This window comes from Prionailurus bengalensis, chromosome E3 (genome assembly GCF_016509475.1).
Source record: "Prionailurus bengalensis isolate Pbe53 chromosome E3, Fcat_Pben_1.1_paternal_pri, whole genome shotgun sequence".
NCBI lineage: Eukaryota > Metazoa > Chordata > Mammalia > Carnivora > Felidae > Prionailurus > Prionailurus bengalensis.
The window spans coordinates 7,453,739-7,471,083 of record NC_057357.1 but is presented as its reverse complement, the minus strand read 5'-3'; the positions used below and the strand labels follow the sequence as shown (position 1 = coordinate 7,471,083).

At 41.3% G+C, this 17,345-nt stretch overlaps 1 protein-coding gene across 1 annotated transcript in view; it reads right to left on the bottom strand.

The window, feature by feature from the left end:
* Positions 1-1,601: 1,601 nt before the first annotated feature.
* The window catches only part of LOC122471976 (cytochrome P450 3A12-like), a 48,683-nt gene continuing 32,939 nt past the window's right edge, over positions 1,602-17,345 (bottom strand). Inside the window, exons 10-14 of the mRNA XM_043561244.1 lie at positions 16,699-16,859; positions 15,405-15,631; positions 5,410-5,572; positions 2,338-4,242; positions 1,602-2,275 (exon numbers count right to left, since the gene is read on the bottom strand). Of these exons, the coding sequence (XP_043417179.1) occupies positions 4,147-4,242; positions 5,410-5,572; positions 15,405-15,631; positions 16,699-16,859 (647 nt within the window). The 3' untranslated portion in view covers positions 1,602-2,275; positions 2,338-4,146. The remainder of the gene's footprint in view (positions 2,276-2,337; positions 4,243-5,409; positions 5,573-15,404; positions 15,632-16,698; positions 16,860-17,345) is intronic.

The following is a 17,345-nucleotide window of genomic DNA, read 5'->3' as shown; positions in this document are numbered from 1 at the left end:
TCTTCCTGCAGCTGGGATAGTAAAGTAGTGCAAGGTCAAGTCTATCTCTTCCCGTTGGGTCTGAGTGGTAGGGTGTGACAGTGCCCCCTGCCAAACCTCCCCACTCCATTTCAGTGGGGGTCACATGACTAATTTTCACATGACAAAGGCACTTCTAGAATGGGGATATTGCTATTGCTCTTTGGAAAATTCCTGAACAGCATCTGCTGATACACCATTAACTTCATAGTTAAAGCTCTCTGAAGGATGTATGTGATTACTTTCTAAAATGGCAGATGGAAGCTGGAGTTGACAAGGCTGGAGCCCAAATGTCACAACTGACATGGCTTCCTGAGGACTGAAGATAATACAGCCATGAAGGTAATAGCTGACATTGATTATGTGCTCACTATGTGCTCCCTGGTCTGTGTCCTAAGTACTTCACATATACACATCATCTGATTCCATCATCACTTCTGATAGGCACTGACATTATTCTCCTATTTTATAGAATCTGAGGCTCTAAGTATCAAGGCAGTAAGGTGTTAAGTAATTAGTTCAAGGCACCATGTGTAAGTGTCTTTAGAGGAGGAAGGTGCCAAATTCTGTCACTGGGCAGCATACTCACTCCCCAAAGGCTGAGAGTACTGGCTCTTATTAGCTCACGGTTGTCCCATTCTCAGGGACTCGTTCTTGGCCAAACTGAAGCCATTTCACCTGGGAATTAGTGCCCCAGTCCAATACCAACCAATGGGGTACAAGATGCCATCTCCTGTCTCAAAGTGACATCCACTCTATAATACAATTCCTGCCCCAGGGCTCATCATGAGATCAGGCTCCCCCAAGACCACACCCACTCAGCTTTTCCTTCTGCTCTACCCCACTCCCCTCAATCCTTTCCCCCGAGATCACTCCCTGAGTAAAACATTTGCTTCAGAGCCCCCATCTCAGGCTCTGCTTTTAGGGAACCCAACCTGAGACAATGACTAAACCTGAACTAATTTGTGCACAGTAGTATTCGCTGAGGGACATACAGGTGCTGAAAGGCAGCCCAAGCCCTAAGGGCCCAGCTATGTAAAAGTGGCACCTTTTCCTCATTTACCCAAAGCCATTGATTCATCAAGACTCAGTCCTGATGAGATGGGATTCAAAACTCAGGAATTCCAGTTTCAGAGATCCCCGTCTCTCAATCACTGTGTGGTGCTGCCTCCTTGTATTAAATAATACAAGTCAGACGAAGGCAAGGGAAGGGGAGAGCTGTGTAGATCCACAGTTGTTCTGAACCACTTCTCCCAAGAACAATCACAAGCTTCCAGAAGAGTCTGTTCCAAGAACTATGTTCCTGATCAATCTCAGAGTAAATGCTGACCTGATATTTCATAATCTGTAATTCCTACAAGACATTTTCCACCAAAGTCAGGGCATGGACACTGACACATTACTGCCATATATTCACCATAGCCCTCAATTCCCCCAATTGTCCCCACAATGTTCTTTACAGCTGAAGGACCCAATCCACGCACTGGAGTTTCCATGTCACTCCTCTTTGGTTTCTGTAGTTCAGTCTGGAACACTTCCTTAGTGTGTCTCTGACTTTTATTGAAAAACAAAATTCCAGCAAGTCAAGTTGAAGATCTTATTGGCTTTATTAAGCAATTCATGAATTGGCAGCATCCCACCTGACAGGGAGACAGATGCTCCCAGGAGGTGTACAAGATGCAGGGTTTTAGAGGAAGAAGGGTGGGGCAGGAAGTACTTATAAGGAAAAGCAATGATTGTTTCAGGCCAGGACCCCATCTCTGAGGGAAGGACCTGCAGGGTTTCTATCTTGCAGACAACTCATCAGGAAATTTCAGCCAGACTGGTAAAAGGTCACCTTCCTGGGATAGGTTGAAAGTGTCATTAGTCTTGGTTTGCTGTGAGGTGGAATTTGCAGGCAGGCGACTCCACTCTGGGCTTGTTTCTTCTTTTTTAATCACTTTCATGACCTTGGTTTTGTTGAAGATTACACACCAGGTACAGATTAGGAGTAGGTATTCCTCTGTCAGGTTTGTCTGACTTTTTTTCAGGATTTCTTTCAGGTTTTCCTCCTCAGCAAGAATACCCCAGAGGTGATGCTCAGTTCTTTTCACCAAGTCCTATTAAGTGACACACCGTCACTTCCTCCTTTCCCTGATGACACTCATTCATTTCCCAGGTCTCTCTCTGTGAGCTGCTCTTTCCTCTGGCAGCTCATGGGTGTTTGAGTGGTAGTACTTTGAAAATGTGTCAGTGTCCTCATCAATTATAATCAAACCTGTATTTATTATACTTGTGGGTAATTGTGTTTTCCTGTTTTATTCAATGGGATAATCAAACCTGTATTTATTATACTTGTGGGTAATTGTGTTTTCCTGTTTTATTCAATGGGTCATAATCGCTTCCCGTCCTTAGTTATCATGATGCCCAAATCATGCCTGATGGGCCCATAAAACCTCTTGGGCTGTGTCCTTTGGATGTGTCCCCATCACTGTTCAGGACAAGATGCTCCAGGCTCATCATGTGCTCCACCAGCCTGGATCAGCCATTTCTTTGAAAAGCCCTAGTTGCTTTCAGTGGAAAATGATGTTAATAAGCCAAGATTTGAGCACAAGTTGTGCTCATTGCCTTTACAGTGTCACTGTTTCTAAGAACTGTCTGTGGAGAAAGGTAGGGGATATGTGTTTTCACCTACGTACACACATCTATTTATCTTTAAGTCAACCTACCTATCATCTACCTCTCTAGAAAAGCAGGATTTTTTCACTGATATACTCAGTTCTAATCTCTGAATACATAATCTCATTCCTGTTTTCTCCCTTTCCATCAGTGACTCCCTTCTCCAACAGTGATAAACCTGGCTTCCATTTATCCCTAATATATTCACTTTTATCAGTTCCCCTTTATGTAACTAATCCCCACTCCATCACTTAACACCCCCTCCTCATACTCCTTGTGTTGCCCATCCATATTTAGGATGTGGTGGCTCTCACAAGACCAGCCCCTCTGTGTGGACACTCTTCTCACTAAGCTTGGGCTCCCACATTCATGCCAGGCTACTTCCATATGTGGACATACTCCCGTCCCTACTCTGTCTCTGTCTTTGAGTCATTGTGACTCCTTTTTCTGCCCTGGAGCCCCAAGGTAGGGATGCCCACCTGGCTGTGTACCACCTATTAGTTTAAAACTAAATTATCCAGGAAGGAAAGGAAATGGAAGGGAAGAGAGGAGAAAGGAAAGAAGGGGAAGGGAGTAAATGGGGGAAAAAGGAAGAATCCTGTGCAGCTTCTCATACCAACTGAATTGGACAAATGCTTTTAGCTTTTCTGCCCAATCCACTGACCAATCAACCATCTCTTATTTGATGTTCATTGTATTAGTACAGTAGGGGGCTGAGGTTAGGTCACAAAGAAAAAGCATGTTCCCTGTCTGGCAGAACACGAGGGAAGATGAGATGAAAACATTATATCAAAACTAGTAATAAAAACTGCCTCAATTGAGTGTTATAAAAAAAATATGTGCTCCAAAACCGGAAGAATTAAACTTTCTAAGAAGTGGGCAAAGTAACAGTGTATTGACTCTCACCTACCTTAACATAACATGTTGGACTTCTGAACAAGCCCCACCCACCTAGTGACTGTGATGGTCAAAAACATCCAGTCATTGACCCTCGCTCATTAGTTCTATGGATTCCCCCTTAATGTGCAGGAAGACATCAGTTAATACGTTGGTAAAGAGATGTTGATTGACACACTCAGTGTAATAGTTAATGTATAATATTCAAAATAAGATGTGTGATATGAATGTCACTATTATGGTCACCACAAAAATTATTGTTTCATTAAAGTTTTTTAATATAACTGGTGAGAAATTTTTATTATCGATCAGTTCTCAGGGGAATAGATGGTACTAATTGGGACCGGATAGGCTGAGTCTACGTGTCTGGCACTTATTAGTCACCTTCCTCACATTCCACAACATATAATGCTCCATGCAGATACCAGGAAAGCTTGGAATCCCTCATCATCCATCACAAGCAGTACGTGAAGCCCATCTTCATTTCTGGGTTGTACTCACAAAGTAAATTGAAGTCTCTGGTGTTCTGGGATACAGGTTCTTGAAGAACAAAGGGGAAGTTCTTAGGGAAAGTCAGGCTCTACTCACACTCCCATCTCTCAGCTCAACCTTGAGAACAATGGGTTTTTCTGGTTGAATAATACCTTGAGCATTTAATTTCAGGGGGATCTGCAACAGTTACAAAAGCATATGAAAACCAAAATGAAGTTCTATTGACAAAAGAAGCAAAGCAGGCAAGATACATGAAGGAGAGTAACCATTTAAACATATAAATACTACATTTAAATTCATATTCTCATATTCTTTAAACTTACTCTGTAAGCTGTCAAGACCGGAGTGTGGAAACATTCATCCATCATTCATTCAAAAGGATATCTATTGAGTGTCTACTCTGTACCAGGCTGGACACAATCTCATGTTGGTTTGTGTTCTTTTTTAATTTAAATTTTAGGTTAAAAGGATGAATGTTTACAATTTACAACAGTTTCTTAGTCATTATGGCATACCACTTAAAAAGTGATACAGTTAATTTTGTATATGTTGAAGCTTGCAAAGTCATCCTGAGTGGACATTACACATTTTATTGTATTGCCATCCTCAATGCTAAACATCCTCTCATCTCTCCCAGTGGAAATATCCATTCATGATAGCAGATTTCAATAGAAAGGGAACACAGCTTTGACTGGAGAAGGGCTCATGGAAGGTGGGGCCAAATAACCACAATGGTCTGGACCATGGGAGTCCCTCACATCTGACAGACATGCTTCACACCAGTGATTCTCAACCTTGCTTGCACATGACAATCAATGGGGACACTTTTAAAGCCACACTCTGGGTGAATTATGTAAGAATTTCTGAGATGGCCTGAACCCACTGACTCCAATGTACAAGTAGGGGTTGAGAACCATGGTTATGAGAACATCTGTAAGTTGTGGTAGAGAATAGCATCATTCGAAAGTCATGTTGTATTAATAACTGCACATCATGACTATGCATAATATGTTCCCTTCCTTTCAGGGGATTTGAAATAAATTTAAAACATTGTCAAGTTCAAAAGTCTGTGCATAATCAGTCATGATAGTTGACCTGACTAGATGTCCCTTATTATTGGGTACTAATAAACCACAGATGTGGCACTTAGAGCTGAAAGACCCTTAAAGGTCACAGATGACTCCAAATAGATTCTCTGGCCAATGGAACAAATTATAAGGATAAATGAGCCCATACAAACACACACACACACACACACACACACACACACACACACACACACCCCATATCTCTTAGTTAAAAAAAAAAAAAGTAAAACATCCTTTGTGTGGAAAGTTCTCTGACCTGTGTTTCTTCACAAGGTTTGAAGGAGAAGTTCTGAAGGAGTGTGACAAGGGCAAGTTTCATGTTCATGACCGCAAACCTCATGCCAATGCAGTTTCGGGGTCCAGTTCCAAAAGGCAGGTATATATAAGGATTTATGCTGTCCTTGTTCTTCTTGCTGAACCTGGTTCCACAAATCGAGTTGGAAACAAGTTAGTGAAAAATAAAAACCACAAGAGCCACATGTGTGGGGTTCTCAACCAGGACTACACAGGACACTCTTGGGGGGCTGGTCACTGAAATCCTGCCATGCTTATTCTGCGGTGACAACTGTAAGCTACATATCCTCTGCATTCCCCTACCCTATGGGAGCAGTCAGTCTTGTTGAGGAGATGAGATGAATGTTGTTGAAGGGAAGAGTTATCTTAAACACTAGAATTACAGTCAGCATGGGGAGGTGTTCACAGTCTGAAAGGCAAGCAGGCAATGAGACTGACTGAAGGAAAGGTAGGTTCCTGCCTCCACTGACTTATGTTGGTCATGTGCTCATGGAAGAAGGAAGCAGGAGAAACGCCTCCCATGATTTAGATTGTTATTTTTCCCTTCTCTTCCTTCTCCTCCCACCTTAAATCCCCCAACCACTAAGACAGGCCAGTTGGTCAGAAGATTTGCATGAGCACACGATGCTGCTCCACTGTAATCATATTCACTAATGTGTATAATCAGTATAATCGCTGAATTCTTGGTCACCTGTCTCATAAGTCTAAAAGTTCCTGAAGGTTAGTCCTATGTTTTATTCAAAACTGATTCCTCAATATTTGATTATATTAAAGGAAAATGTGGATTTGGGGAAAGTGATAATGACATTGTCAGTAGTATTTTTTTTAAAGTCCTTATATTATTGGGGCAGCTGAGTGGCTCAGTTGGTTAAACATCCAACTCTTGATTTCGGCTCAGCTCATGATCTCACGGTTTGTGAATTCAAGTCCCACCTGGGGCTCTGCACTGACATCGCAGAGGCTGCTTGGGATTCTGTCTCTCTCTCTCTCTCCATCTCCTTCTTCCCCTCCCCCGCTTGTGCTTGCTCTTCTCTCTCTCTCTCAAATAAATAAATATATTTTTTAAATGAATGAATAAAGTCCTTATATTATGGAGAACATTCTGGAATATTTACAGATGATGTGCCTTGAAGTAATACGGCATAACATGAGGAATTGTAATGGCATGTGGTTGGGGCAGCTGATATGGGTTAGTGGTTGTTGGGCAGGTGACGGGCACATATAGATGTATTGAAAGTATTTCATAGAATTGTGTATATAGAATATGCTTGTGCATGTGCCAAAAATTCTCCATAATAGACATTTTTAATATGTGGATTTGGCACTGTCTGGCACAGTCCCTGACACACATTGGTAAGCACTTCATATCATGACTGAGTGAATCACAGAGAAGTACCAGGAGTCTCTGGTTTCTGTTTGAGAAGCTACAGGAGCAGGGACTGCTGAGCTTGTGGGAACCACCAGGTCTTCTGGTCCAGAAAACAGGTGACTTGATCAATTCTGACTTCTCTCAGCAAGTACTAAGTGTAGACACAATGCTAGCACTAGGGACACCATGCAACAAGACATGGGCTCAGTCATCAGGGAGCTTAGAGTCAGGGGCTAAAAGTCTAGATCCCTACAAAGTTCACTCCAATTTTTTCTCACCAATACAATAAACAGGAAAGTACCAACTGTTTGCAGAATTCAAGCTGTGCCCAAAGCCAAACTCTGCTCTGGATTCCCAGAGAGAAAGCTCAAGACCCCTCCTCCAAGGAGGATGTCTCAGATGGCTATAGAGCAGATGACTTTGCTTTGGATGAACCCCAGATACCAAGACAGGTGGGAGACAGCACAGGACTGCAGCCACAGACAGCACAGGATCTGTGTGCCCCCCCATCCTCATGAGGTTGCTCCTCTTGCCAGGAATGAGGACTCTAAGCTCCAAGCCTCTCAGCTCTACAGGTAGGAGAAACGGTGGCCAAGGTTTACAAACATGGAATGTGAGGACATAGGGGGAGAATTCAGAGAGCTAGAGTGGACAGAAAAACGTTAAGAGAAAAAAGTCCCATTTCCTTGAATAAGATGATTATGATATATGCATACAATCACAAACACAAATACAATATGTTGCTTATAGTTTACTGTTACATGAAGTAGCTCAAAAACATATGCCACCCTAACTTTTAGTAATCTATATATGCATAGAAAAGTGTCCACAAGGACATACATTATTAATAATCTTGACATATTGGGACTGACAATGATGCTATATTCTTTCTTCTCAACTACAGTTTGTAAAATTTTTATGAACTTTCTAAATTTAAATTTTTGTTAAAATACAGTGCAATATTAGTTTCAGGAGTAGAATTCAGTGATTCGTAACTTATATACAAAACCCAATGCTCATTACAAGTGCCCTCTTATTATTACTCATCATCACCTATCCAGACCAACTCCCACCCACCTCCCTCCATCAACTCTCAGTTTATTCTCTATCTTTAAGAGTCTCTTGTGGTAGAGTGCCTGGGTAGCTCAGTCAGTTGGCTCAGGTCATGATCTCAGGGTTCATGGGTACAAGCCCTGCGTTGGGTTCTGTGCTGACAGCTCAGAGCCTAGAGCTTACTTTGGATTCTGTGCCTCCCTCTCTCTCTCTCTGCCCCTTCCCTGTTATCTCTCTCTCTCTCTCTCTCTCTCTCTCTCTCTCTCTCTCCCTCCCTCCCTCCCTCCCTCCCTCCCTCCCTCCCCTCTCTCTCTATAAAAAATAAATAAATATTTAAAAAACATTTTATTTTGATGAGGTACCAATAGTTCATTTTAGCTTTTGTTTCCCTTGCCTCTGGAGACCTGTTGAGTAAGAAGTTGCTGTGGCCAAGGTCAAAGAGGTTTTTGCCTGCTTTCTCCTCAAGGATTTTGATGGCTTCCTGTCTTGATTTAGTTCTTCATCCATTTTGAGTGTATTTTTGTGTAAGGTGTAAGAAAGTGGTCCAGGTTCATTCTTCTGCATGCTGCTGTCCAGTTTTGCCAGCACTGCTTGGTGAAGAGACTGTCTTTACTCCATTGGATATTCTTTCCTGCTTTGTCAAAGATTAGTTGGCCATATGTTTGTGGGTCCATTTCTGGGTTCTCTAGTTTGTTCCATTGATCTGAGTGTCTGTTTTTGTGCCAGTACCATACTGTCTTGATGATTACAGTTTCGTAATACAGCTTGAAGCCCAGAATTGTGATGCCTCTTGCTTTGGTTTTCTTTTTCAAGATTGCTTTGGCTATTCATGGTCTTGGTTCAAAGAAGACATCCAGATGGCCAAATGGCACATGAAAAAATGCTCAACATCACTCATCATCAGGGAAATACACATCACAATCACAATGAGATACCACCCCACACCTGTCAGAATTGCTAACATTAACAACTCAGGCAACAACAGATGTTGGAGAAAGAGGATCTCTTTTGCACTGCTGGTGGGAATGCAAACTGGTGCAGCCATGCTGGAAAACAGTATGGAGGCTCCTCAAAAAATTAAAAGAGAACTTCCCTACAACCCAGCAATTGTACTACTAGGTATTTTTCCAAGGGATACAGGTATGCTGTTTCAAAGGGGCACATGCACCCCAATGTTTACAGCAGTGCTCCAAAGTATGGAAAGAGCCCAAATGTCCATTGATGGATGAATGGATAAAGAAAATGTGGTATATATATACAATGGAGTATTACTCAGCAATCAAAAAGAATGAAATCTCGCCATTTGTAACTACATGGATGGAACTAGAGGGTATTATGCTAAGCAAAATTAGTCAGAGAAAGACAAATATCATATGACTTCACTCATATGAGGACTTTAAGAGACAAAACAGATGAACATGCAGGAAGGGAAACAAAAATAATATAAAAACAGGGAGGGGGACAAAAACATAAGGGACCTTTAAATATGGAGGACAAACAGAGGGTTGCTGGAGGGTTGAGGGAGGGGGAATTGGCTAAATGGGTAAGAGGTATTAAGGAATCTACTCCTGAAATCATTGTTGACTATATGTTAACTAACTTGGATGTAAATTAAAAATAATAAATTTAGGGGCGCCTGGGTGACTCAGTCGGTTAAGCGGCCGACTTCGGCTCAGGTCATGATCTCGCGGTCCATGAGTTCGAGCCCCGCATCAGGCTCTGTGCTGACAGCTCAGAGCCTGGACCCTGTTTCAGATTCTGTGTCTCCCTCTCTCTGACCCTCCCCTGTTCATGCTCTGTTTCTCCCTGTCTCAAAAATAAATAAAATGTTTAAAAAAATTTTAAATAAATTAAAAAAAACAAATAACATAAAAAAACTTTTTAAGTCCCTTGTGGTTTCTTTTACCCTCTCTTCTCTTTTTCCCTGCCCTTCCCCTATGTTCATCTTTTCTGTTTCTTAAATTTTACATATGACTGAAATCATATGTTATTTGTCTTTCTCTGACTTATTTTGCTTAGCATAATATGTTCTAGCTCCATCCACATCATTGCAAGTGGCAAGATTTCATTTCTTTTGATGGCTGAATAATTTTCCATTGTGTGTGTGTGTGTGTGTGTGTGTGTGTGCACGTGCACACACTTCTTCTTTATCCATTCATCAGTCAGTGGACATTTGTGCTTTCTCCATAGTTTGGATATTGTTGATAATGCTACTATAAACACTGGGGTGTATGTACCCCTTTGAATCTGTATTTTATTATCCTTTGGGCAAATACTATAATACAATTGCTAGATCATAGGGTAGCCCTACTTTTAGTTTTTTGAGGATCTCCATACTGTTCCCCAGAGTGGTTGCACCAGTTTGCATTCCTACCAGCAGTGCAAGAAGATTCCTTATCTCTGCATCCTTGCCAACACCTGTTGCTTCTTGTGTTGTTAATTTTAGCCATTCTGACATGTTTTGAGGTGGTATCTCATTGTCATTTTGATTTGTAGTTCCCTGATGATGGGTGATATCGAGCATCTTTTCATGTGTCTGTTAACCATCTGGATGTCTTCTTTGGAAAAGTGTCTATTCATGTCTTCTGCCCATTTCTTAACTGGGTTGTTTGGGGGTTTTTTTTTGGTGTTGATGTTTCTTATAAATTGTGGATACTACCCCTTTATCATATATGTCATTTGCAAATATCTTCTCCCATTCTGTTGGTTGCCTTTTAGCTTTGTTCATTTCTTCCTTCACTGTGCAGAAGCTTTTTATCTTGATGACGTCCCAGGAGTTCATTTTTGCTTTTGTTTTCCTTGCCTTTGGTGATGTGTCTAGTAAGAAGTTGCTCCAGTCAAGGTCAAAGAGGTTTCTGGCTATGCTCTCCTCTAGGACTTTGATGGTTTCCTGTTTCACATTTAGGCCTTTCATCTATTTTGAATTTATTTTTGTATACAGTGTAAGAAAGTAGTTCAGGGGGAACTGGGTGACTTGGTTAAATGTCCTACTTCAGTTCAGGTCATGATCTCATGATGGATGGGTTCGAGCCCCAGTTGAGCTGACAGCATGGAACCTGCTTCGGATTCTCTGTCTCCCTCTCTCTCTCTGTCTCCCCACCCCCATTCATGCTCTCTCTCTCTCTGTCTCTCTCTCTGTCTCTCTCTCTCTCTCTCTCTCTCAAACAAACTTTAAAAAAAAAGAAAGCGGTCCAGATTTATTCTTCTACATGTTGTCATTCACTTTTCCCAACACCTTTTGTTTAAGTGACTTTTTTCCACTAGATATTCTTTCCTGCTTTGTCAAAGATTAGTTGACCATATAAATGTGTGTCCATTTCTGGGTTTTCTATTGTGTTCCATTGATCTATGTTTCTGTTTTTGTGCTAGTACCTTACTGTCTTGATGACTACAGCTTTGTAATATAGCTTGGAATCAGGAATCACGATGCCTTCAGTTTTGTTTTCCTTTTTCAGAATTGCTTTGGCTATTTTGGGTCTTTTCTTATTCCATACAAACTTTAGGTTTGTTTGTTCTAGCTCTGTGAAGAATGTTAGTGTTATTTTGATAGGGGTTGCATTAAAAATTGATAACCCTTAGCCAAACTTATGAAAAATAAAAGAGAAAGGACTCAAACAAATAAAATCATGAATTAAAGAGGAGAGATCACAACACCACAGAAGCACAAACACTTAGACGAGAATACTATGAAAAATTATAGGCCAACAAACTGGACAATCTGGAAGAAATGGATGAATTCCTAGAAACTCACACACTACCAAACCTCAAACAGGAAGAAATAGAAAATTTGAACGGACCTATAACCAGCAAAGAAATTGAATCAGTAATCAAAAATCTCCCAGCAAACAAAAGTCCTGGGCCAGATGGCTTCCCAGGAGAATTCTACCTGACATTGAAAAAAGAGTTAATACTTATTCTTCTCAAACTGTACCAAAAAATAGAAATGGAAAGAAAACTCCCCAACTCATTCTCTGAAGCCAGCATTTCCTTGATTCCAAAAGCAAACAAAGTCCCCACCAAAAAAGGGGAATCACAGGCCAATATTCCTAATGAACCCGAATGCAAAAATTCTCAACAAGAGAGGAGGAGCCAAGATGGCGGAACAGCATGGAAGCTTTTTCTGTGTTTCACGTCCATGAAACACAGCCAGACCAACACTAAACCATACTGCACACCTAGAAAACTGATTGGGGGGATCAACACAACAATCTGCACAACCTGAACCACAGAATTCAGCAGGTATGCAGTGCAGAGAGGTGAACGTGGGGAGCGAGAAGCTATGGTGGGCAGGAAGCTGCTGTTGTGGGCAGAGAGAGGACAGAAACAGGAGGTAGAATACAGGAAAAGCACCCCTCCCCAAAAGCAGCTGGAGAGAAAGTGGAAAATTGGAAACAGCCACAGGGACTAAAGGAGAAAGGAAAGGGCTTAAATTCCATTAAGACTGTAAACAAGGGGAGTGCAGAGTCTGCAACTCCACAGCTTGATATCTGGCGGTGCTCTGGTGGGAAGGGCGAATCCCCAGGAGCAGAGTGGGGTCCAGGAGGTTCTTGAGCCACACAAGGAAAAGCAGTTCCACTGCTGGAAGGAGATTTGGTAGAGAACGTTGAAGCCACTTGGTCCCAGCAGACCCCAGAGAATGGCCACATTTGCTGGTGCTGGAACAAGGTTGTTAAGGGTGAAGCCTGGTGCCAGATGTGTGTTGTGATTTTCCATAATCCCTGAAACGCTGCTGCTACACTATCTCGTGAACTTTTCTAGGGAGGGCTGGCACCTGGCCGCAGTCTCGGAGCACCAGAAGCAGCAGTGTCCAGCAAGCGTTCCTGGGTGCAGCCGACATTCAGCCATTGCTCGGTGAGACCCTCCCACAGAGGGGCGGAATGGGGCAAAGCCCCAGTCCCTCAGAAGTAAGGGGCCAGGGAAAACAGCCACATCTGAGATAAAATTCAAGAGAGAGGTACTGCCTGGGACTTGGTCACAGACAGTGAAAAAGCGGGCAGTGGACGACAGCTGAAGATGGAGGATGGGTTCGCGACTGCTGATCAGGGAGAACAGAGTTCTGATGTTAGAGACTGGGTAGCGAGGTGGCGCCATTTTCACCGCTCCTGCAATTGCACATAGTCACCTATGACCACCACAACACCCCACCCCAGTGGGCTAGCAGTGCCATCTAGTGGAGAACGGAGCTGTTACACTGAGCCCCGCCCAGCTGGGCCAACCTTGCTCTTCAAGAACATAAGTCTCACCACCTGCTTAGTTTATGGACTATAAACCGCTTCATAGTCTGACTTCTAGGGGAAAGCAAAGTAATTTCAGTCCTGCTTCAATCTGGTGGCAGATCCATCTATTCAATTTTCGTTCTTTTTTTTCCTCCTTTTTGCTTTTTCTTGAATACAGAAAGAGAAAAAATTCATTTTTATTTTCAATTTTTATTGAAAATAATTTTCTTTAATTTTTTACTATATTTTTACTTTTGTGTAAATTTTTTCAAATTCTATTTTACTTCCATCATTTTATTTTAGTCTACTTCAGTATATTCATTTTTTCAAATCTTCAAATGATTTCTTTTTTCTTTTTTTTTTCCTCTTGTTTCTTTTCTTCTTCTTGCATACAGAAAGAAAAAAACTTCATATTTACTTTCAGTTTCTATTAAAACTATTTTTCTTTAATTTTCTTTAATTTGGGGGGAGAATCAAAGTGATGCTCGCTTCATGGAATGAGTCTGGAAGTTTTCCTTCCCTTTCTATTTTTTGGAACAGCTTGAGAAGCATAGGTATTATCTCTGCTTTAAATGTCTGGTAGAGGGGCGCCTGGGTGGCGCAGTCGGTTAAGCGTCCGACTTCAGCCAGGTCAAGATCTCGCGGTCCGTGAGTTCGAGCCCCGTGTCAGGCTCTGGACTGATGGCTCAGAGCATGGAGCCTGTTTCCGATTCTGTGTCTCCCTCTCTCTCTGCCCCTCCCCCGTTCATGCTCTGTCTCTCTCTGTCCCAAAAATAAATAAATGTTGAAAAAAAGAAAAAAAATTAAAAAAAAGAGACAAAACAGATGAACATAAGGGCAGGGAAACAAAAATAACATAAAAACAGGGAGGGGGACAAAACAGAAGAGACTCTTAAATATGGAGAACATTCTGAGGGTTACTGGAGGGGTTGTGGGAGGGGGGATGGGCTAAATGATAAGGATAATTAAGGAATGTACCCCTGAAATCATTGTTTCACTATATGCTAACTAATTTGGATGTAAATTTTAAAAAATAAAAATTAAATTAAAAAAAGAAAAAAAATCTCAACAAGATACTAGCAAATAGAATTCAACAGTACATTAAAAAAATTATTCACTATGATCAAATGGGATTTATTCCTGGGCTGCAGGGGTGGTTCAATATTTGCAAATCAATCAACATGATACACTACATCAATAAAAGAAAGATAAGAACCATATGAGCCTGTCAACAGATGAAAAGAAAGCATTTGGCAAAATACAGCATTCATTCTTGATAAAAACCCTCAACAAAGTAGAGACAGATGGCACATACTACAACATCATAAAGACCATGTACAGGGACGCCTGGGTGGCTCAGTTGGTTGAGCATCTGACTTCGGCTCAGGTCGTGATCTCATAGTCTGTGAGTTTGAGCCCTGCGTCTGGCTCTATGCCGACAGCTCAGAGCCTGGAGCCTGTTTCGGATGCTGTGTCTCCCTCTCTCTCTGACCCTCCCCCATTCATGCTCTGTCTCTCTTGGTCTCAAAAAAATAAATAAAGGTTAAAAAAAAAAAAAGACCGTGTACAAAAGACCCACAGCTAATATCATCCTCAATGGGGAGAAGCTGAGAGCCTTTCACCTATGTTCAGGAACAAGACAAGGATGCCCACTCTCACCATTACTATTTAACATAGTAATGAAAGCGCTGAAAGTCTTAGCCACAGCAAATCAGACCAAATAAATAAATAAATATCATCCAAATCAGCAATGAAGAAGTCAAACTTTCACTACCACAGATGACATAATACTCTATGTAGAAAACACAAAAGACTCCACCAAAATATTGCTATAACTAATACATGAATTCACCAAAGTCGCAGGATATAAAATCAAAGTGCAGAAATCTGTTGCATTTCTATGCACTAATAACAAGGCATCAGAAAAAGAAATCAAGTAATTGATCCTATTTACAATTGCACCAAAAATAATAAAATACCTAGGAATAAATCTAACTAAGAGGTAAAAGCTCTGTACTTTAAAAACTATAAAAGATTTATGAGAGATATTGAAGAGGATGTAATAAATGGAAAAGCATTTCATGCTCATGGGTTGGAAGAACAAACATTGTTAAAATGTGTATACTACCCAAAGCAAACGACACATTTAATGCAGTTTGTAAAATTTTGACAATTATTTTGTAATTAGAAAAATACTCCTACAAATAAAAAGATGTGCAAATAAATAACTGTACAACCATATATTTGTTCTCTATATAAAGAAATATCAGAATATCTTCCCATATAAGGGTGTGTTCCCTTTTCCAGGGTTCCCTCTACCTTTCAGGATGGAACTCCTCAGGCTCTGGCCAGAGATCCAGGTCCCGGTGAAGAGTAAAGGTTGGCACCATCACCACTGTCCCTTTGGGAATGAACACACCACCGATTTCCACATCTCTCTTACAGACCCTCTCAAGTCTACCAGCGATTGGGTATAATCTGAGGGTTTCATTCAACACCATGTCAAGATACTCCATCTGTATAAGAGCATCATAAGTGGGAGATGCCTAGAAGGAAAAACACAGATTTTGACGAGTTGAGATTTGGAATCAATGTTCAGCTCAGTCTATGCACTATTACTGAATTGTTAGGAACCCCTGAGAAGCATGTATTTTAGTAAATGGCATATGAACATCTTAATGTCTACCATATCCCATGACCTGCTCAATCGCCCTCTGCCATGTGTGCACAATAGTAATGACTAGGGCTGACTGCTGGGTCAATCCCCTAAGTAGGGCTTAAAATCCTTCCAACTGCAGCACACAATTTCAGTTCTAGGGAAAGTTGTTAAGAGGATCAGAACCTTACTCTCAGCCCCACCTTCTGTTGTGGGAAGGGTCTGCTAGTTGTCCCTTTGGGGTTTCACTGTTTGTCAAATAAACTGCTCCAGCCCCAGAGGCCAGGTGTCTTCATAAACAGGAATTCCAGTTTTGGATGAGATCTGAGACAGCATGGGCAATATGTGCCTATTGCTTGGTATTATATTTAAGAGCCAACATTGGAGAAGTTAAGAGTTCAACCAGGATCCAGGCACCCTGGCTCATAGCCTGGCTTCTTCACACTAGCTATGTGATAGTGTAAGAAAGTTATGTTGTCTCTCTGTAGCTCAGCTTCCTGCCTTGTTACATAGAGATGTTTAGAGTTGACTCTTCAGAGGGTGGATGGTAGAGACACTCACTACTTATCCAACATCCATGTAGACCCCCATATTTCCCAGCCTATGTGAATTTAGGGGAAACCACTTTGCAAATGGGCTGTGAACTAAGGAGATGCATGTGAGTTTGGGGCCAAACATCTGAAAAGCAAGTGAGCAACACTCTAGCTCCTTGTTTCCCAGCCAACATGAAGTCCCCAAGGTCCAGATAATGCAGGTATAAGTGGAGCCTCTTTGCTCTGTATCCCCAAGTAACTATATGGAGCAGAGACTCATCCTCCACTAATACCCATGCTGGACATGCAAATATGAGTTACAAGTAAACTTTTGTCATGAAAACCCACTAGATTTGAGAGTTAATATGTTACTGAGGCATAAGCGAGCATATCCTGACCCCCTTGGCCAGTATGAACCACTCACCTTGTTAGGGAAAGTTGCATCAATCTCCTCCTGCAGTTTCTGCTGGACATCAGGATGAGTGGCCAATTCATACACAAGGAAGGAAAGAGAAGTGCTGGTGGGCTCATAGCCAGCAAAAATAAAGATAACAGATTGGGCCACAAGCTCCAGATCAGACAGAGCTAAAGGAGAAGAGAGACATTTTAGTTAAAGCAGGTAAGAAAAAAATCATCTATACTATACTATACTATACTATACTATACTATACTATACTATCTATACTATACTATACTATACTATACTATACTATACTATCTATACTATACTATACTATACTATACTATACTATACTATACTATACTATTTCTTAGCCATCTGTTTCTGGTTATGCCACCCTCCCCACCACCACAGATGGGTAATTTCAGGAGATGGCATTTCTGTCTAATATACACTGTGTTATCAGTCTGTCCGTTAGAAAATCCTAAGAGTATGCCAAGCCTAAGTAATATGGGATGGTGCTCTCCCCCAGGAAAATGTAAATTCTTTCACCTAAAATACAGCTTAAATTTTTTGAGAGCTTAATTAATGCTAAGGCTTAATTGTCAGGAAAATTAAATGATCTTTCATCGAAACATACTTGCAGGAAAGAAGAAAATAATGTCGGGCTA